The sequence below is a fragment of the Uloborus diversus genome, chromosome 3 (assembly GCF_026930045.1).
Source record: "Uloborus diversus isolate 005 chromosome 3, Udiv.v.3.1, whole genome shotgun sequence".
Lineage (NCBI taxonomy): Eukaryota > Metazoa > Arthropoda > Arachnida > Araneae > Uloboridae > Uloborus > Uloborus diversus.
The window spans coordinates 85,894,711-85,916,669 of record NC_072733.1 but is presented as its reverse complement, the minus strand read 5'-3'; the positions used below and the strand labels follow the sequence as shown (position 1 = coordinate 85,916,669).

The 21,959-nt window shown below is 34.8% G+C and overlaps 1 protein-coding gene across 4 annotated transcripts in view; it reads right to left on the bottom strand.

Moving 5' to 3' along the window:
* LOC129218050 (branched-chain-amino-acid aminotransferase, mitochondrial-like) overlaps window positions 1-21,959 on the bottom strand; it is a 91,048-nt gene that overhangs the window by 20,618 nt on the left and 48,471 nt on the right. For all 4 annotated transcript variants that reach the window (XM_054852229.1, XM_054852230.1, XM_054852233.1 and 1 more), the window contains 3 exons: window positions 17,920-18,083; window positions 15,144-15,286; window positions 12,790-12,875 (listed from right to left, as the gene is read on the bottom strand). In XM_054852229.1, coding sequence (XP_054708204.1) covers window positions 12,790-12,875; window positions 15,144-15,286; window positions 17,920-18,083 — 393 coding nt within the window. The remainder of the gene's footprint in view (window positions 1-12,789; window positions 12,876-15,143; window positions 15,287-17,919; window positions 18,084-21,959) is intronic.

Sequence of the window (21,959 nt, the reverse complement as noted above, 5' to 3'; positions counted from 1 at the left end):
TCATTACAAAACTACGCTGCCAAAAATCACCCTTTCAACGGAAATGAATGAGGTCAACAGTAGCTGCGTTGGAGGTGACCTACATACTGACTACATGCTTTTCAGGAATGTACATTTCCCCTTTTCCCCAGAAAATTCAGGTTCGGGCCTCAGAGGCCCAGAGCGAGCACTCACGCTTTTCATTTCAGATTGTGAATGTAAAGGAAGAGATTGTGAAATGCATCGCTATTTAAGCTGCAAAGATGAAATGAAGAGGTTGCAGACCTTGTTAGTTGAGGTTTCAACTGATTAGAACTCCCTTAATGAAGATGATGAAGAAGTTGACACAGAACAGTAAAGTGATCATCAGTAATGCTTAGGAGAAGATTTAGATTCGTGTACCTTAAAACTTTCTTAAACCTTACTTTTTAAAACATATTTTAGAGGCTGTTTATCTATTTATAATTCAGTGTTGAAAACATTTTTTTTTCTATTTTGCAAACTTAATTTACTGAAATAACCACTCCAGGCCAACGGAGCCCCCCGCGAGCGTTCGTGTGACGAAAAATACCACGAGTTCTCCCGGGTTAATTGTTATTTTGGGAGAAAATTATATGGGTTGGATTTTTCGATGCTAACAAAGATGATTAACTTTAAATAAGCTCTTTTACTTACCGTTTTTTTTTCTTTAGATGTCTACATTTTAAAAAATGCAATCTTTTAACATCCGATATGAGAATCATATTTTGTTCTTTTTTCAAGCTAATTTTGCTTTATTAGGATGCAAATAAGTGAAAAGTCTCTTTATTTTTGTTAGAACGCTCATTTCAAATTTTAAAGCAAAATTGCATTTTCTTGTATGAGTCAAAAATTAAAATGCCGAATCAATGGTTTAGTTTTTTTTTTCCAACTGTATCCACAGATATAAATGATATGTTTATCATAGGACTCTAAAATGCAATTTAAAAATAATTTTATCAAAAATATTTCTTTTACAAGCCATTTTTATACTTTTGATGCCTTCACTTTGAGAATTGCGATCTCTTTGCATCCGCTATGGAAATCCAATTTTTTGAATTTTTGATGTTTAGTACCCTTTGTTAACGGGTAAACAAATAAAATCTCTTTTTATTAAAATCATGGAGTTTATAAGTTTTAAATGAAATTCTGTGTGTTTTGAGAGTGTCTTGGGTTAAAAAGTTAAATGCTGACCCATGAATTTTATTTTATATTTTTTGTTACAATTATTTTAAATACTGTACAGAAATATTTCTAGTATAATTTAACATAATGTAGAATGGTAGATAAATATTGATACTTGAGAGAGCGATGCCACCCTTCTTCATGCCAAATTCCAAAAAAAAACAACCCAGAATAATATTCTCAACATAGAAGAGGGAAAACTCAACTTTAAGTTTAAAATGATGCAGTTTGTGTCACCTATAAATTCTAAAATTTCGCTTTAACAATTTTTTTTTTTTTTGCAAAATTATTTCATTTTTCACAAAATTGATTCCTTTTTCACAAAATTATTTGATTTTTCACAAAAAACGAACTCTGTGAAAAATCCTGGACATACCCCTGGTCATATTAAAGGATAATATTCAATCAGAGATAGGGGGTGTCGGAGGGCTACCTCCTAGAATTTTTTCCAAATTGAAGATATAAAAATAGTTTTAGACTATATTTTAAGTTGGGGAGGAATAGGAGAGGTGGTCCAGGAAAGCCTCTCCCGATAATTTTTCCAAATTTAAGTTCCCAAAACAGAACTGTACTTAATGATTGATTATGGTCAGGAGAAAGAGAGAGGGTCCGGGGGTTCTCCCCCGAGAATTTTTCAAGATTGTAATTTAGACGCTCTATGGTGATGTTAGGGGAGGAAGAGACTCAGGGTTATCACCCGATATTTTTCCAAAATTTCAAACTTCAAGCATGCAATTGTGAATTAGTTCTGATTATGACAGGTATGGGGGAGGGGGTCCGGGGCTCCTCCCCCCCCCCCCGTAAAAATTTGAAAATTATAGTTTGAAAAATGCAGTTTTAGAGGAAGTATGGTAATATTAAGGGAAAGACAGATGCGGCGGGGGGGGGGGGTGTATCCCGCCGAAATTGTTTGAAATTGAAGCCATAAAAACGCGGTTGTAGGCTTTTTTTTTTGGTTAAAATGTGCACAGCGAGTTACAGTAAACTCTCGTTAGTACGCCGTTGACGGGGATTCTGAAAAACGTCGTATTAAGCGGGACGACGTTATAAGCAGAACTCTTTAAAATGCCGTTTTGGAAGATAACAGGAAAAAAAAAACATACCTTACAAAAATCTGATGACTCGTTTTTAATCGCTGAAATAAAAATAACAGTCTAAAAGCAAAAGAAACGCGTATGCATTTTAACCTCTACAACTTTATTACATCTTAGTTACATCTATGCTATTATTTTTTTGTAAGAAAATTCTCCATAAGGAGTTGCTTTCCTCCATCATAAGAAGTTGGTTTCCTAAAATTTCTTATTATAAAACTTTCAATCCTGTTAAGTTCTCTCAGCATCGCTTCCGAGTTTTCGGTAGAAGAGAGCGCCTGCCGCAAAACGCTTACGGAATCGCAGGCGCTAATAAAAGAGGGAAGTTGGGGAGGTTCATCTTCTTCCTCTTCCTCATTATCAACCTCGAATTCTCCATCTTTAAATGAGAAAGTAAAATAAATACTAAACTGAAGTAAGGGTGAACTTTAAAAAGGAAAAAATTTAATAAGTTAACTTACTTACCTTTCGCCATGTCAATCATATCTCCTTTTTTCTCATCATACTGCTGTATAATTTTTAATTTCTCATCGAAACTAAGAGCTTTTCTTTTAGCCATTTCTTAACGTGTGAACAAGTAACCGAATGGACCCTCACAGCACGTAGCGTAGATGGCGTAGTTATCGCTCTCTTGGCACCAATAAAAGCACCGCTCTTTTGGCGAATTCAAATTTCCTTACAACCCTTTGGAACCAGAATGGCTGATGCGCCAGCCTGTTTCCTGTCATGGAGCTAGAATCGAGGGGAGATGACGCGGCGGCGAAGATCAAACGAATCCGGGTTGCCTTTTCCTGCCATTCCTCGCTCTTTCGTATCGGCACAGGCAAATGGGGCGCGCAATGCTTTTCTACGAGAATTTGTCAAACTTTCCCAGCTTGTATTTTTTCTGAATTTCTTTTAATCTTTCAACTGATGTGAAAAATTATTTAACCATACTACTAGAAGGCCTCATTTAAAAATGGTCAACATTGGAGGCGATTTAAGATAAAATTGAGTATTTTCGCAGAGCATACTTACTTGATCTGAGAGCTCCCCATCAATGATTTTTTGACTTTTTACAAGGTGGACCTTTTCCTTAGGTGAGGGGGAGGGGGTGAGAAATTCTTGGAATTCCGAGATAACGAATGCGAACAGGGACAAAGAGGTGTACTTCACGGGTCGGAATAAAGTAGTCGAACTGGTTGCCTTCCGGTAACAGAACTCATGTTTTAACGCGAAGATACAAAAGTTTACTAGCGACGCAATATACGGACGCAATATACGGGATTTTTCCTGTGGGGACTCTAGAAAAACGTCGAAATAAGCGGGAAGTCGTTATAAGCGGGGGCGCTATAAGCGGATAGATTTTAATATTAAAAGCATATTGGTCCCAGGGACCGGAAAAAAACGTCGATATATGCGGGAAGTCGTTCTAAGCGGGGGCGTACTAACGAGAGTTTACTGTACTTGAAATTAAAGCTCCAAAAACGAAATTTAAGCCAACCTTCGTTGAAAGGGAGGGGGGAGGAGTTGTGAAGGGCTTGCGCACAGAAACGTTTTGTAATTGAAGCACTAAAAGCGGGATTTAAGACTTTTATTGATGGTGTTGGCTAGAGAGAGAGAGAGAAGAGCATTCTCTCGAAAAATTTTCGATCTGTAGAAAACGCAGTTTTAGAATATTTTTGGTAATGCTAATGGGTGGAGAGATTCGGAGTTTTCCCCTTTCAAATTTTCAAAAATTGAAATTCAATTAATGCAATCGTAGGCAATATACAGTTCTGTTAGAGGAGTAAGGGGTTTAAGAGATCTCCTCCGAAAAATTTTCTGAATTAAAGCCTTAACAATGAAATTTTTGAGGAACTTTGGTAATATTAGGAGGAGGACAGGTTGGCGAGACCTCAGGAAGTTTTTTAAAACTTAAAGTCCAAAAGACGAAATTTATTCCATCTTGAATAATGATGAACGAGTAATTGAGAGGGCTTTTATTGGGGGTTACGTTGGGAGCACTCTCAAGGTTTTTCGATATTGCAGTCCTAAATACTCACGTGTAATAGGCCATCTTTAATGACGTTAGGCCAGGGTGGTGTTTGACAACGCTTTCCGGGAATTTTTTAAAAATCTAAGTTTTAAAAACTCACATCCTTTGGGCTTTGGGGACGTAAAAAGAAGGGTTTGGAGTTACCTGCTCTTCCCTCAGTTTGGCTATATCCCTATCTTCATTTTAAATTTTATTTATTGATAAAAATATTGTATCAAGACTTCAATTTTCCTTTGTTGAAAACAATTTTTTGCTTGGATTTTCCATAGTGGATTTTCAATTTCCAGCCTAATATTTTGGTTTCCTTGAAATACATGAGTCTGCGGCCCCAGAAAAAGAACTTTTAACATTTTGAATGGATGTGGTAATTTTCTGTGATACCTTAGGTCTTTATTCCACTTCATTTTGTTTTAAATATGCCTCTTGCATGTCTTGATCAAGCTTTGATTTGCTTACTTTTACATTCAAGCATTTAGAACTTCTAGTGTGAGTATTCATTGCAATACTTTGAAACTCTCTCTGCACTAACTTTTTTTTTTTTCTATTTGAAATATATTTTGGTAACCCATGCATTTTTCTCCCCTTAACAATGATTTACAGGACATATTTTTGATAAAAAAAATTACATATGGGAATGTTTCCACTGCCCCAATGAAACTATCATATTTATTTATCCTTTTTTCAATGAAAATTGAAGAACCTTGGTTTTGTATATCTAGAGTCGCCGAGAGACAAAGCGTGAACCACATCAGTTTTGGCGCCGGTCCTCCCTCTCATTATGCTAATTTTTCTCTATGCACTATACTTGAATTTGAGCTGGGCCCATAGTTTCCGACTAGCCAGACATACCCACTCTGCGGCCGCGGCCTAGTGAATAGTGCACTGAATACTTTTTTTGTGTTAAAAAATGTTTGAAGTGTACATTTCTGCAGCCCTTACTTAGATAATCTTAATAAAAGAGTTTCATGGATCTTCCTAAATTGTATTTTAAGATGGCATTTTCTAATCAAATTTTCAGATAAAATGCTTTTTGTCACTATTTTAATTGCTCAGTTATAATTATTATATATTTTTTAAAACAATGAAGAGTTTCCCCTTTTCTTCATTTTTTGCATTGCTAAAATGCAATTGGCGGCCCCATTTCTGAAAAACTGGGAGGATGTAGCACCCCTTCCCCCACACACCCTTGGCCTGTATTTATTGTAGAAAGGGTATAAGTCCAAATTAAAAAAAAATTTAATTGATTTCAGTGACAAAATGAAACATAATTTAAAGTGAGGTAATGATCCTACTTGTGGCTAGATTACTCATAAATTTTTTTTTATTGATTCCTGGAAAATTACATTAGTTGGACTTATGCCCTTTCTGAAATAATCGATTCAATTGTGTTAAAACCACACAAGATTTGACATGAAAATACCATTAAAAGTGTTTAAAAGGAGGAATAAATTTTTATTTTGTGGTTCAACTCATGTTAATACAGTTTGTATTTAAAGGATCATTACCTCACCTTAATTTTTACATTCATGCTAGTATTTATTGTAGCCAGATGATAGGTTTCAGCATCATACTCACTTTTTGGTATACCTTGTAATAATGTTATTTAATTACAATTGATCTCATATTGTGTATATTAATAGGTTAGGGCTATATAATTATACAGTGGTGATAAAAATAAAAACAAGAATCAATAGCATAAACCTCAAGCAAATAAGAATTGCCTGAAAATTACTAAAATAAATAAAAGGCATGAACTAAAATACATACCCCCTCCCCAAAAACAATTTTAGAATAACTTCTTTGGGCATGGACATAGCCAGGTTTCTGCTAGGGAACGACAAGCAAAGATGGTAGTTTTTCACCTCCCACCCTCCCCCTTCAATGCTGGGTCTTAAGATTTTTCCCAAGGTGAGGCAAAAACTTCGAACTGCCACATTCCATCTTCCTTCAAATTCTTACATAAAACTTTAATTTTTTTAAAGAGGGAAAATTTACAAAACCAAATACGAGTTCAGTACAGGGAAATTCTTTCTGTGCAATTTATTGCTTTGAAGGAAATATAGATACCAAAAATTATAAGTCCCAAAAAGTTTTTAGCTGTCTTTTTTAACATCAGAGAAAGGATGAACGTAAAGCAGTGGAGAGACCTTCCCTGAAAATTTTCCAACTAAGAAATCTTACAGTTTCAGTCAATCTTTGTTAGAGTTAGAGATGGTCGGGAGAGAGGTTTCAGGGTGCAATTAAAAAAAAACAAAAAACAAATATTTAAAGCTCCTGTTAAAATTCAGTTTTTGGCAATTATAGTGTAGTTAAGGGAAAGGAGTGTTAGGGTTCCCTTCCGAATATTTCGTTTAAATTGAAGTCAATTTCGGTTTTCTTAGGTAAGGTCAAAGATTTGACACTTCTCCCAGGAAATTTTCCAAAACTGAAGTACTGAAAACAACTTTAGACTATCTTTGATGTTTGGTGAAGTTAAGGGAATAGGAAAGATTCAAGGGCTCTCACTGGATATTTTTCGGAATTGAAATCCTAAATTGAAATCTCCTCTTTGTTTTTAGCTTTGATGACATTAGAATGGTTAGAGTACCAGAGCATTACCATTTTTTTTTAATAGTGAAGTTTTAGTGACTAAATTTTAAGCTGTATGTTGAAAGGTTTGTAAAGTGGTTGGGGTTGGGAGGTTCTCCCTTGCAAACAGAAAGACTAAAAATACCTCTGTTCGGTGACATTAGGAGAAGAGAGAAGGCTCAAGAGCTCTCCCTAGAAATTTGTTGAAATTGAAACTCTAAAATCACAATTTCATGCTATCTTTGATGATGCTAGTAGAAGAGGTAGGAGATTTGGAGTTCTCTTAAAGCTGAATTATTATTTTGAAGTTATATACGGTGATATCACACACAGGGTTGCCACGGAAGTTCAAGAATGAAATTCCCTGACATTTCCAGGTTTTCCAGGTGGTTTTGAGAAAAATTCCAGGTTATCGATCTCCACCTTCATTTTGCAACATTAATATATATATCTCAAATTTTGATAAAACTTATATCATTTTCAAACTTTACAAACAATGGTTACCAAATTTAATTTACTCAAGCTGAAATAATCAAAAATATGTACTAAGGGTGGTTCAATTTTTTTTTTTCTCTCAGCTCGAGTCCAAGACACCCCTTATTTTTTTGAGACTTACTAATAGTATTGTGCTGTAAAAGCTTTAGCTTCTTACTCAAATTTTAAGAGGGTGCTCAATGACCCCTTAATTTAACATTAGCTCTAGCATAGAAAAAGTCACAAATTTAGAAACATTTAATTTCCCCAGCAGTTTTTTTTTATGTAAGTAATTATTTTATTGCAATGAATGTGCATATAACTCGTGTAGATTATAGTATGTAACATTGTTTTTTCAGTTCAATGTATTTTTTTAACCCCCTCCTCATGCTTATGAAGTTTGAGGGAGGGGGTCGAGCACCCTCTTTCAGTTGAAATAGAAGTTAAAATTCTTCCAGTATTTTACAATCCACAAGTCTAAAAACATTGAGTGGTGTCCTGTTTTCTAGGAGAAACCTTTTTTTTAAGTGTATTTTTGAACTACCCTAATGTACTAACACAAGTCAAGCAAATCACTGTAATAAACAATTAATGTAAATGTAGCATATCTAATTTTCAATAACGAGGAGCCACTGCCTTACATCAAGTGAAAGAACTGCAAAATTAACAATTGTGACATCTGTATCACAAAAATAAAGTTAATTGCTAAAATAATCTGAACTAAAAACTTATGAAACCTAAACTTTTTCAATTATTGCTTTCTACCCCTCCAATCCATTGAACTCAAAGCACTTTTAGACTTTGGCCTGTAAAAAAATCATGCATCTTTTAGCTTCACATATTTCCCCTGTTTGTTGCTCATAAAACAGGGGTGTTCCTCCCCAAGTTCAATGGCACCCCCCCCCCAATATTTCTGAACGCCTTAGCACTTTTTTTTATTTTTAACCCTCTTTTTTTATTTATATTTTTTACCTATTTATTTATTTTTAATTATTATTGTTTTGAAAGAAAAGTGTGCTCGCTCCCCAATAAAATACACACACACAGATGAAAACAATTAAGTAAAATAATATGAGTAAATAATTTGAATAAAAATAAAGTAAAATAAATAATTAAAAAATCCCCCCCCCCCCAAAAAAAAAAAATTGATGGCGCAACTTGCGCCATAATCACTCCTGTGGGCACCCTGTCATAAAGTTAAAGTTTGAGCATTGATCAGAAACTTCTCTGATGTGCAGATTTTTTTTTAATCGGATTACTTTTATTTTGAAAGAAAGAAGCGCATTGGAAGTCTTTAAAGATCACTACCAAAATACTAAAAGATTAGCGATACTTCTGTAAAAAAGAAACTTTCTAAGTTTAAAATTGTCTAATGAACTAAATTTACAGAACAAAATTGTTTAGAATAATACGATTTCATTAATTAATTTAAAGAAATATAGAATATGAAAAGATTATTGCAGCTCATTAAAAACTTCAGTCGCTTCTGCGCATGTCCGCCGCCGACTGCCTATGGCGCACGCGCCAAAGGCAGAGAGTTGATAAAAAGAACTGCAGGGGGAAGAAGAAAGAGGGGAATGACAAAATGACGAATGGAAAGGGAATGGCGGCGAAAAAAACAAGGCTGAAAGTTTTTTTTTTTTTTGAACGTCATAGACCGCGGGCCGCGCTAAGAACGATCGGAAATATGCAATTTTTCATTTTCCCTGACATTTCCCTGATTTTTGGCCATTTTCATTTTCCCTGACAATTCCAGGTTTTCCCGGTGCGTGGCAACCCTGCACACAAGGGAAGCAGAGGATGTGCTACGACCCCGGAATTGGTTTGCAGTTCAAGTCTCAAGAAACACCATTTTAGGTTATATTTCTCAAGTAAGACAGAAAGACGTAGTTAAGCGACTCTGCAGAAATTTTTTGTAATGAAGTCTTAAAAATAGTTTGAAAATTAGCTTTGGTGACATTAGGACAGAGCAGTAGGACAGTTTGCCTTTAAGGTGGGGTAATTGCAACTCCCTACTGCCCCCCCCCCTTTGGGTATTATAATATCTTTGTCTTATGTGTAAGAGTTTCTTTAAAAATGAGGAAAACATTTTACAATGTAACATTGAAAACGTGTAAATAATCAATAAACTGAAATCAGCAAAATTCTAAATCTGCAAAATACTTGGCCTCAAGCAATGCAGATTTGAGAGTTGACATATAATAGTTTTAATAAAACTTTTACAAAACCTGAAAATCAAACTGTATAGGGTCATTCCATGTCTAGAGATCAAAAACTTGAGAAATTTTTCCCCTCACCTTTTCGTATTTCTTTGAAATTTGGATCATCGATTGTACCCTTCGAGGTAATTAAAAGTCCAAGATTTTAGATTTTTATCTCTTTTTATATTTTTATCTATGAGACTATGACACTTATCTATGAGAGATTTTTCGAAAAACCCTCTTTTTTTTCATTTATGCTTGAACATAAAATGGATGATAACTCAGCACCAAATATAGATAGAAAGATTTGGTACAAAGCATTTTAAAGAACATTAGTTTCTGTTTAATACGATATGTGACATGAAAACTTTTATAAAATCAGTCATTTTTTAAAATTAAAATTCAAAATTCTCAGAAAAGGTATAATGATTTTTTTTAAAAAAATTCTCAAAATTGTGTGTGTATTTTGTCTTTGTGCAAAAAATCAAGTTGGGATCTCAATGGGATCATTTTTTTAATGAATTTTTGAATACAATTTAAAAAATAATGAATTTTTCAGATTCTAATAAGTTAAATATGGGGTTCTCTTACGAGTGATGGTCTGGTCTAGTGAGTTGTAAGTACACATAGCTATGCTTTAAATGAGCTGGCATGAACTTGTAGATTGGTAGCCCCCCCCCCACACACACCACCACTTTTAATCTTCCTTTTTTATTTTTTTTTAAACTGTTTTAAAATTACTGTTTAATAGTTACATAGCACTGCATAAAGCCAAGTCAAAACTTAAATCTAACTTCAACTTAATGCGCAATCATTAAATGTATAACTTTTTATAGGACACTTACTAACACGTATCCCTTTTCTTTCCCATATACATTTCAAACAAGATGAGCTCATTATGCTAAATGAACCCAAGAATTTGGTATACACTTGATATTTTTGAAAATTTTGTGGGGTGGCCATGCCCTCCCTCTGGCATTGTTTCCATTCTTGTTAGACTTCACGTGAATTACAGTAAAGTTTTTCTTTTTTTTTTTTTTTTCAATTTAAGCTAGGAAAGAGGGTTTAAAAAACTATACTTGAAGTGTGGTTTTATGGCTCCCTGGCCTTTTTTTAAATCCTATTAGACTTTGAGGAACAATAAGAATTTTTTTTATATCTGGCTCTAAAAAACTATTTTTTAAACTTTCTCAGGGTGGCCATGGCCCCCTCTCATTGTTTTCCTTACTGTTAGACATTGTATGTACTCGTATTATATGGGAAATTTTTTGCATCATTTTTGCTCAAAAGAAGGAAATTTTAACTATTCTTGAAATTTTCTCGGAGGGGGCCATGGTCCCCTCCCTGGATCCGCCCATGTCTACAACATTTGGAGTGCAGCTGTTTTTTTTTCTTTATTGCTAGTTTTCTTCTTAATTTCAGTTGTAAAGGAGAGTAATGCAAGAAGATCTATTTACTCATATATTAAAAGCAGTTACAGATCAAACACATTTTGCTAGATTGAGCATAACCTTCCATGTTGTTAAACTACATTCCGGATTCCTCCCTCCCCCTCACCCTACCGTTCCACTTTCTGAAAGAAAAAAAAAGCTGCAAATGAGTGTAGTTCTATTTGTTTGTTAAGGTTTTTCTGACTTTTAGTTTTTATGACCCCATCCCCCATTTATAAGCCTTAGTCACTACTGATGTTTGGCAATGTGCATCCCAGTTTATTATGATTATTACTTTTGCGTGCCAGCTTTTTTTTTTTGAATACAGTTCGGGAAAAAACAAGAGATAAAAAGTGGTTGTGTGGTAGAGGAAGAGGGGGGCGGGTACCAATCTACAAATTCATGTCAGCTCATTTCAAGCATAGCCATGATCAATTACTTACTAGACCAACCCCAGTAAGAGCACCCCATATTTAACTAGTTAGAAACTGAAAAATGTCATTATTTCATAAGTCAAATTTTATTCAAAAATTTATAAAAATACAGTAGACCCTCGTTTTACGCGGGGGTTATGTTCCACGGAAATGCCGCGTAAATCGAAACCAGGTAAATTGAGACCTAATACTAGTGTTGAAATAGGGGTTTGCTTCTGTACATAACAAAATATTTTATTCTAGTGATGACTAATTTTGTAATAAGTTTAATGTGTACTTATATCAACTTTTATGCACAACATGCATAAAGAAAACAATTTAATTTCGTGTTCTGTTTATAAGGAGGAGCTGGCTATGATAGTCTTTTGGCAGTCATTAAGAATTTTTCTCTGTAATTCTTTGCAGAGAATTAATGCATCCGTGATCACTTGCATCATTTCTGTGATAGAATCTTCCTTCACTAACAAATCAGAAAAATTATTTCTATTGTCTAGGAATGGCTCAAAATTTTCAATGTGAATGCTTTTGGTAGTGTGTCACTGACATCGGTATCCTCAATGGTTTTGGCCTCCTTTGCCACTAATAAAAGCTCTTCTTCCAGTGCGTTCTGAACTGTGTGAGTTTAATAACTTTACTTCTGGAAATAATTCTGGAACCAATCGCATAAAACGTCTCCGGTGGCCCAAATTCGATTATTAGCACACCAAAATGCAGTTGATTATGCGTAATCTGCAATCTTTAGGAGTTTGGATTTTGAAAGAGGGGAAAATTTTATCTGTTTGCATTGTGCTGCATCCATGTAAAACCAAAACTCATTTGCATAAAATAAAATCAAGGTGTCAAATCTTAAACCGCACATAATCGAAACTGCGTAAAATAAACCCGCGTAAAACGAGGGTCTACTGTATGATCCCATTGAGATCCCAACTTGAAATAAAGATAAAATACACACATATTTTTGAGAATTTTTTAAAAAAATTATTCATTATACATTTTGTGAGAAATTTAAATTTTAAGTTTCATTTTTTAAAAATGAAAACTTTTTTGAAATTAGTCATATTGCATATCCTATTAAACAGCAACTAATGTACTTTAAAATACTCTTTACCAAATCTTTCTATCTACATTTGGTGCTGAGTTATTGTCCATTTTATGTTCAAGCATCCAAGAAAAAAAGAGGGTTTTTCGAAAAATCAGTCTCATAAATAAAAAAATAAAAGAGATAAAAATCTAAAAATTTGGATTTTTGATTAACTCAAAGGGTACAATTAAAGAGCTAAATTTGAAAGAAATACAAAGAGGTGAGGGAGAAAACTTCAGATCAGTTGTCACTGAATAACACTATATTTAAATTTCTTTGCACTGCATCATTGCATATTAATATTTCTTTACCCAAGTTTGAGCCAATTCAAGAAGACTTCGTCGGACAATTCCAGGTAAAATCAGTCCATCCAATGGAGGAGTTACAAGTTCTTGCACTAAAAATAAGTAAAAAACATAAAAGGGTATGAGATTTTACAGCATATTCAAGTATATATATTTATTAATAATCATATAAAAGTGCTGACAAGTAAAACAAATTTCAAAACTACAAACACAAATCAATTTAATATTATATACGGCTTGAAACCAAGGGCGTATTTAAGGTAAATACCCACAAAATCTACCAAAATAAGTTTAAAACCACCCATAGTAAAATAATAATATTTTTAATCTTGAATTTTGAAAGACACTCAGGAACATTGAAAATAGTGCCCCAAGATGGAAGCATCGGATTGAAGTGAAATTTAATGTACATAATAATACAGATGAGAGATACACTTGATCCCAAAATCTAGACAATTAAACAAATAAAGGCTAAGAAATGAGGTAAGTACAGTGCTACTCCAATAGCGCGTTGGACCCCCTTTTGCTGCAATACATGCCGCAATACAGTCCGACATTGAGCTAATTAAATGTCTGATGTTTTCTGAGGCCGATGGACCCCCAAATTTTTAACAGCCACTTCTAAATCTTGCACCGAGTAGCACGGCGACATCTGGTGTTTCAGTTGATCACATAAATGCTCTATAGGGAACAAGTTGGGAAAGCGGGATGACCAAAGGAGAGTCTCAAATGGACGTAAGAAGTCTTGAACAATTCTACCTGTATGCAGGCGAGCATTATTTTGCTGGAAAAGTGCCCCTGGGAGACCATTTAGGAATGGTCCTACATGTGGATGCAGAATGTCATTAAAATAACGTTGGCCTGTTAAGGTTCTACGTACCACAGCTAGAGTGGATCGGCTATCATAGGCTATGGCCCCCCAGACCATTATGCTCACTGTTCGGGCAGTGTGTAGTGCAATAAAATGGGTTGAATGGTACCTTTCTCCAGGGCACCTCTACATTCGTTTGCGGTTATCATCTGACCTCAAAACGAACCGGGATTCATCACTGAACACCACCTTTTGCCAGTCAGAAAAATCCTACATCACTCTGGCTCCGCACCATTGTCGACAGAGTTGCCTATGCTTTGGTGGAAAAGGGAGTTTGCGAAAAGGGCACCTGGACTGCAGATTCAGTGCTGCAAGATGTTTAGAAATGGTTCGAGGAACTGCTACCCCCTACTTCTGCTTGTATGGTGGAACAAGTCACTGCAGGATCCACAAGTGCTTGCCGCATGATCCTTCGATTATCCCTCCTCGTCGACTTCCTGGTCGCTCCAGACCCGTTTTTTTGCACATGGGTACCATCTCGTGTCCACTGCCTACAAGTTTCTAACGGAACACTCCTAACAATCCACCTGAGCAGCAACATGGCTCGTCGACCAGCCTGAAATTTTCATGCCAATGAACAAACCTCTCTCAAACTCACTTAAGTGTTAGAAACGCTTTCTAAGTAATCGACCTGGCATCCTACAGTCATTAAGGCTCTCCAACAATTGGGATGTAATCGTAACATTTATAGATCCCTAATTATGCACTGGTTAATATGGCACCTTTTCCCCGATTGCACCGATACTGTATGGTAAACGGTCATGCCGCATTGACACCAACTCAAGTATGTACATAACTACTCGAGATACAAGTGCATACATGCATATGATTCGCGTATATACTGATGCACATATACTCATATATACACATGACACGTATATACTTGTGTAAACTCGCATACACTCCTGTATTTAACCACGTATACATGGTTATCTACTCATGTATACACGTATATACTTGAGTAGGCACGTGTATGCATCTGATGTATACATGCATCTACTCATATGATAGTTTTTACTCATGTTTACATTACACGTATATTCTCCTGTATATTCATGTATATGCTTGTAACTATAAAAATAACCGAAATAAACAAATATTAGGGTTTTTTTGTAACGGTTTTGCATCTATTTTTAACTACGACCATTTACTCCATGCTATGATCACTTTCCCTTACCCCATGGGTTAAAGTGGTCATAAATACATAGGGAAATGAAAGTGTTATAAAACTACTTAAATCGATATTTTTTTCCTTGAATTCAATGTACCAAGTTCTTTAATAATGCAATGTAAAATAACATAACAGCAAAAAAGTTGAATGTTTAAAGAATTAATTGTATTTATTATCTACCTAAGTTGAAAACCTATGATTTTATGACCACTTTACTCCGACAGACTCTGCTGACTTTTGGATCACCATATATACAAAATCTTGAATTTTCAAATTGAACTTTGCATAATTTCAGTGATTAACAAAAATGATGCCAACCTCCACTTGAATTCATCAAGTGAACAAAGATATTCATAGTGCCAACTTCAACCAATTGATGATCTTCTCCAAACAGCCAAAGAATTTGCTGGAAATTTTGTTTCTCTGCTAGCTGTTGAACTTGTATTGTTGGTCCATAGTTGCTACAAATAAAAAGAAGAAAAGGTCATTGCTTTTGTAAATACAGACAGGGGCGTGCACAAAAATTTTGGGGCCCGTCACAAATTACTTTTACCGGTCACCTTCCATATTGTGTCCCCGAAGTTCCTCCCTACTTTTAAAACTCTCCTGCCCCCTTTATGCTCGGGCTCGGGTCAACAGGTGTCCCATCTCCCCCCCCCCTCCCTGTGCAAGTCCCTCAATACAGAAGAGTACTACAAAACAACTACAAGTGCTCAAGTAATTTATTTGTTGGGCAAGTAATAATTTGCAGAAAACATTTTTCACCAGTTCCACAGAAACGGCATGAAACAGACCGAAAGCAATATTGAAAACAATAAATAAAAAAATGTGTTCCATACATGTTTTAGAACATTTTTTAAATAACTTGGAAAGAGTAGCTTAGTTTGGCAAGTACAATAGCAGAACTTCTAGGACAGAGAATACAATAGATTTTTAGTATTATTTTCTTTCTTCAATTGCAACAGTTCAGTAATCATATTTTAAAGAATATATTAGTATAACAGAACAAGACTAATTGCTTTAACTGAAAAATACATATGCAACTAGCTACAAAAATTCGAGCTAAAAACAGTGTAGCAGATATGAATGCTGCTACACTGCTTTTAGCTTTGCCTTATGTGTTTAATATATATATATATATATATATATATATATACAGGGGTCTGTCCAGGATTTTTCACAGGGTCCGTTTTTTGTGAAAAATCAAATAATTTTGTGAAAAATGAATTAATTTTGTGAAAAATCAAAAAATTTCGCAAAAAAAAAAGTTAAAACGAAATTTTAGAATTTAGAGATGGCACAAACTGCATCAATTAAACTTAGAGCTGAGTGTTTTCCTCTTCTATCACGAGAAAATCATTCTGGATTTTTTTTCTGATATTTGGCGGGGGGGGGGGGGGGCATCGCTCATTCAAGTATCAATATTTATCTACAATTCTGCATTATGTTAAATTATACTAGATATATTTCTGTACAGTATTTAAAATAATAGTAACAAAAATATAAATAAATAAAACAAAATTCAGAATAGAGTTCGGCATTCAACTTTTTGACCCAAGACACTCTTAAAAAGCACAGAATTTCGTTTAAAACTTATAAATTCCGTGATTTTAACAAAAATAAAAAGATATTTCAATTGTTTACCTCTTAACAAAGCGTAATAATCATCAAAAGTTCGAAAAATCGGATTCCCATAGCGGATGCAAAGAGATCGCAATTCTCAAAGTGAAGGTATCAAAAGTATAAAAACGGCTTGTAAAAGAAATATTTTCGATAAAATTATTTTAAAATTTTATTTTAGAGTCCTATGATAACATATCATTAATATCTGTGGACACAGTTGACCCCCCTCCCCCCCCCAAAAAATAATAATAAAATAAAATAAAACATCTATTCAGCATTTTTATTTTTGACTCATTACAGAAAATGGAATTTTGCTTTAAAAACTTGAAATGAGAGTTAAATAAAGAGACTTTCCATTTATTTGAATCCTAATAAAGCGAAGTTAGCTTGAAAAAAGAACAAAATATGATTCTCATATCGGATGTTAAAAGATTGCATTTTTCAAAATGTAGACATCTAAAGAAAAAAAACGGTAATTAAAAGAGTTTATTTAAAGTTAATCATCCTTGTTAGCATCGAAAAATCAAAAACCATATAATTTTCTCCCAAAGTAACAATCAAACATCGCACCGCACCGTAAAAACGCAAATATTGACAAGCCGACAAAATGATGAGAATATTTTCTAATCAAGTCATTATAAAGGTGCAACGCCAGACACTAAGTGGTGATAGTTTTGAAGTTGGTAACCCTATCTGAAGCGATCATATTTTTTCCTCACCCTTACTATCCCTTTGCAGTTCTAAGTTCATTTCGCAGATATATATATTATTATTGTTTATTATATCATGAGCGGAGAAAAGTGCTTACCAATGCCTTTTCAAAAAAGTTTACAACAACACCGCTGCTAATTAGCTGTGATAAAACAAACAACCATTATATTTATTTGGCAGTAGCAATTATTTATCGCTTGCAGGAGCATCGCAAGAGTGCCGATTTTTTCTTTTTTTCAAAATTAGCCGATTTTGTATAAGCTGATCCCTCTAATTTGACTTAAAAAAAGGTTCCAAAAATTATCGGTTTATACACAGAAATATGCGTTTTTTTGCTTTCAGATTTGCTCTTTCAATAAACAATTTGTGACAGATCCGATCTTGTTTATCAGAATTTTGTGAAGGGTCCGCTTTGTTTGATCGGGATTTTGTGAAAGGTCCGTTTTGTTTGATCGGGATTTTGTGAAAGGTCCGTTTTGGTTGATCGGATTTTTGTGAAGGGTCCGTTAACGGACCCAAATATCCCCTGGCCAGACCCCTGATATATATATATATATATATATATATATATATATATATATATATGCACACAAACAGTCAAAATACAAATGAAAAAGCAAATGAAAAAAGCGAGAACATCAAAATGGAAAATGAAAAAGGTGAACCCAGGACCAACACTTTCTCAAGGGGGGGATTGGTCCTAAAGTTCACACATATATATATATATATTTATATATATATATATATATATTTTACTTACCAGCCCATCTTTTTATCTCCAACACCACCAGGCCAAGAGCGAACAGCATGTGTAGCAGCATACAATGAGACAGGTTGTTCCTTACCAGTTGGAAAATATGATCCAACAGGTCCAGTAATAACATAAAGCAAAGCAGTTTTAGAAGCAGCCACTCCAAGTGAAGGCTGTTAAATGATTGACATTTAATAGTTTAAATAAGGACTTGAGATAACTTTGAGAACATTTTTGTTTTACAATTGAAAATGAAGGTAAGGTTTTGCATATCATATGTGGATTGAGAAAATAAAACAATATTTTCATTTTTTGAAGAATGTACTTTCTAAATTTTTCTGCTAGTTGACAAGCTTCCCAAGAGAAAGTCAGGTTCCCTTGAACTGATTCCATTATGCAGTCAATATTTGATTCCTCCAAACGAAAAGTTTTTCAAAACAATCAATCTGTAACAACTGGTTAAAATGGAAATCTGGTGGAGCAGTTTCCAGTGAATATGGTTGTTGGGGTAGAATGTTTTAGTTTAGTATGTGTAAAATATATTTCACAAGTCAAACTACATGCAGTTTATTGTCATGAAAAAAAAGAATACTTCGTACATGACAACAAACTGCATGTGGTCATGCAGTTGTCTATTTCTTTATCCCTAGTTGTCTTTGGAAGAATTCCTTTAAAAATATTGCTTGATACCATAACTTAATGACGTGGAGCTAAAGGCCATTTTTTTTTTTGTAAATTCTGAAGTTAACAGTCACTCATAGAAAACAAATCTTTCTATAGCACATATTTGCAATTATTATTCACGTGAATCAACAAGATGAACATGCAGACTTGTCAACTTTTCAAAACTGGCACCAGTAAAACTTTTCGCAAATCATTTAATAAAACCAAGACAAAGTAATTGACCTAATATAACATTAGATTATGCATGTGTAATACTAATATAAAATTTATTATGTAATTGCAATATTTAAATAAAACTAGTTAATGCAATTTTAACATTAAATTGAATTATAGTTTATGGAAAATATACAAAATCTAACTAATGTGAAAATGAATATTCATATAATTTTGCCATCTTTTAGAAGTGTATAGTAATTGCCTTAAAGTTTCCCGTCCTTGAAAAGATATTTACTTTTTCAACCTCTCAAAAGTCAAGCTAGGAGTAAAAATTTTTTTAGAAGCTCTAGTCATTGAAATCACATATTGATTTACTGTATTGTGCTAACCTTTTATGAATCAAATGCTAATGTTAGATGATGCTTCAAATTAAAAAAAAAAAAAAACTATTTAAGGGGGAAAATGAGTCTGTTTTTGAAGAGGATTATATTTGCACTAAATGTGCTGAACTCTCAGACTTAAGACTTAAGATGCTAGTTTTGGAAGCCCAGTTAGCATTAGGGTGTAAGCCAGTTGTAGAGGGTATAAATGTTCCAGAGATTCAGGGGGAAGTTTCAAATGAGGAGTTAGATTGGGAAACTAAGGGTGTAATTTTGGGGGACTCTATGGTAAGGGAGGTGGGTAACACAGTTGGGAGAGTAAAGCGTAAGGTGGCTAGGTGTTGTTTACCAGGGGCTCGGGTAAAAGACGTTAATATGGTTGCTGAAAAGAAGGGAGTATTGAATAAGGAGGACATGGTTACTTTGTGGGTGGGAACAAATGATGTAGGCCACAGTAAAAATGAGGAGTTTTCTAGGGAATGGGAATCCCTGTTGGATAAAGCAACCAGCTTTTCGACGAATGTCCAAGTGGTTGGTTTGCTTCCCAGGTATGAAGTGCATAGGAGCTGGCTAAATCAACGTGCGAGGTGTATGAACTTGCTACTGAAGTCAATTTGCGAAAAGCGCAGTATCAGGTTCATTGATGTATGGAGTCACTGTAAACGGGATTGGATTGCTAGGGATGGCCTGCATCTGAGCTCTACAGGGGTCAAAATGGTTAGTGGATTAATTTTAAGGGCTTCGGAGTCAAAAAACTAAGTTGGAATGGGGGGCATGGTTCAAGCACCAGGTATCGAGAGAATGAAATGTTTTTGGGTATTGCTAGAAATGGAAATAAAGTGACAAACAAGAGTAGTAATGTTAACAATTGTAATTTAGGAAATTTCAGGGTGTTAAATAAAAGCAACTTAGGCATGCTTAAAGTTTTCTATACCAATGCTCGCAGTATTAGGAACAAGATGGATGAATTGAAAAGCATAGTTATGGATGAGAAGTTGGATGTTATCGGAATTACAGAGACATGGGCTACCGAATCTGATGCAGAGTTATTACATATTGCTGGGTATAATTTATTCAGACAGGATAGAGTAGGTAAAAGAGGTGGTGGGGTTTTATTTTATGTTAGAGACAATTTTATTTGCAATGAATTGGTCATAAATGATAAGCCTACTGATATTGATATGGTTTGGCTGGAGTTGATGAGCAGTAAGGGCATAAAGCTACGCTTTGGAAACATTTATAGGCCACCTAATTCAAACCAGGGACAAGATGAACAGATGTACCGTATTATTAGTGACATGTCTAGTAAGGGATCCGTTATCATAATGGGGGATTTCAATTTTCCGGGTATTGATTGGAATAATTTTTATCCTGGTAATGGCAAAGAAGAGGAATTTTTAAAAGTAATTGGTGACTGTTTCTTAGATCAAGTTGTAACTCAGGGAACTCGAGAGGAGGCCATTTTGGATCTAGTTTTTTGTGACATAGGTAGTTTTGTTCAGGGGTTGAGTGTAGGGGAGCATATTGGAGATAGTGATCATAACAGCATTAGGTTCCGGGTTAAATTTGAAGTGTGCAAAGATGATAATTTTAGGTTTGTGCCCAATTTCAGAAACACCGATTTTGTTGCACTTAGGCAGAGCTTGAAAGAGGTTTTTTCGTCAGGGTTGGAAAATAGCGACGTAGATCAGCAGTGGACGGAATTTAAGGATAAACTTGCTAAAACCGTTGGGGACTATGTTCCATTTAGGAGAAAAGGTGTTAGTACCAAAATTTGGCCCATGTGGTTCTCCAGGGAGACTAAAGAAGCTCTTAATTATAAGCAAGCCACTTTTCGTAAGTTTAAAGAAACTGGTCAGAGTGCGGAGAGGCTCCAGTATGGTAAGGCAAGGCGAAATTTTAAGTATTTGGTACGGATTCAGAAAAGGGAATTGGAGCAAAGGCTGGCAGATGACATTGATGGGAACCCTAAGAGGTTTTTTGCTTACGCTAATTCTGGGAAAGCTCGAAACAGTCAAATTGGGCCTTTGGTTGATGAGCATGGAAATTTAATCCAAAACGATAGGGATATTGCAAATGTTCTAAATAACTTTTTTTCCAGTGTGTTTAACGATAACTGTATCTCAACAGTTGACACTAACAAGACACAAGCTATTATACAGCTTGAGGATTTTGTATTTTCCAGGAAGGAGGTTTTATTTCATTTGAAAAAGATTAAAGCAACTAAAGCTCCGGGACCAGATAATATTTATCCAAAAATTTTAGTTGAATGTGCAGAGGAATTAGTGGATGTTATTTTGAATATTTTCAATGCTTCTTATAACTCGGGGACGGTGCCAGAGGACTGGAAGCTGGCTAACATAACGCCACTCTTCAAGAAGGGGTCTAAAGGTATTGCTGGGAATTATAGACCTGTAAGTTTGACTTCGGTGATTTGTAAGATTTTCGAAACTTTGATCAAAATTAAGATCATGATGTTCTTAGAGACTAATAGTCTGTTGACTAGTTTGCAGTATGGTTTCAGGAAAGGTAAATCCTGTACTACTAATTTATTGCATTTCTACGACAAGGTTACCTCAGCTTTAGATAACAAAAAATGTGTGGATGTTGTTTATATTGATTTTCAAAAAGCTTTTGACAAGGTACCGCATGTTGCTCTTCTCAGCAAGTTAGCTGACATTGGAATAGGAGGAAAAACTTTACTTTGGGTTAGAAATTGGCTTACTGGTAGGAAGCAAAGAGTAGTTGTGAGAGGAAATCATTCTAATTGGAGTGATGTTTTAAGTGGGGTTCCTCAGGGATCAGTTTTAGGGCCTCTTTTGTTTATTA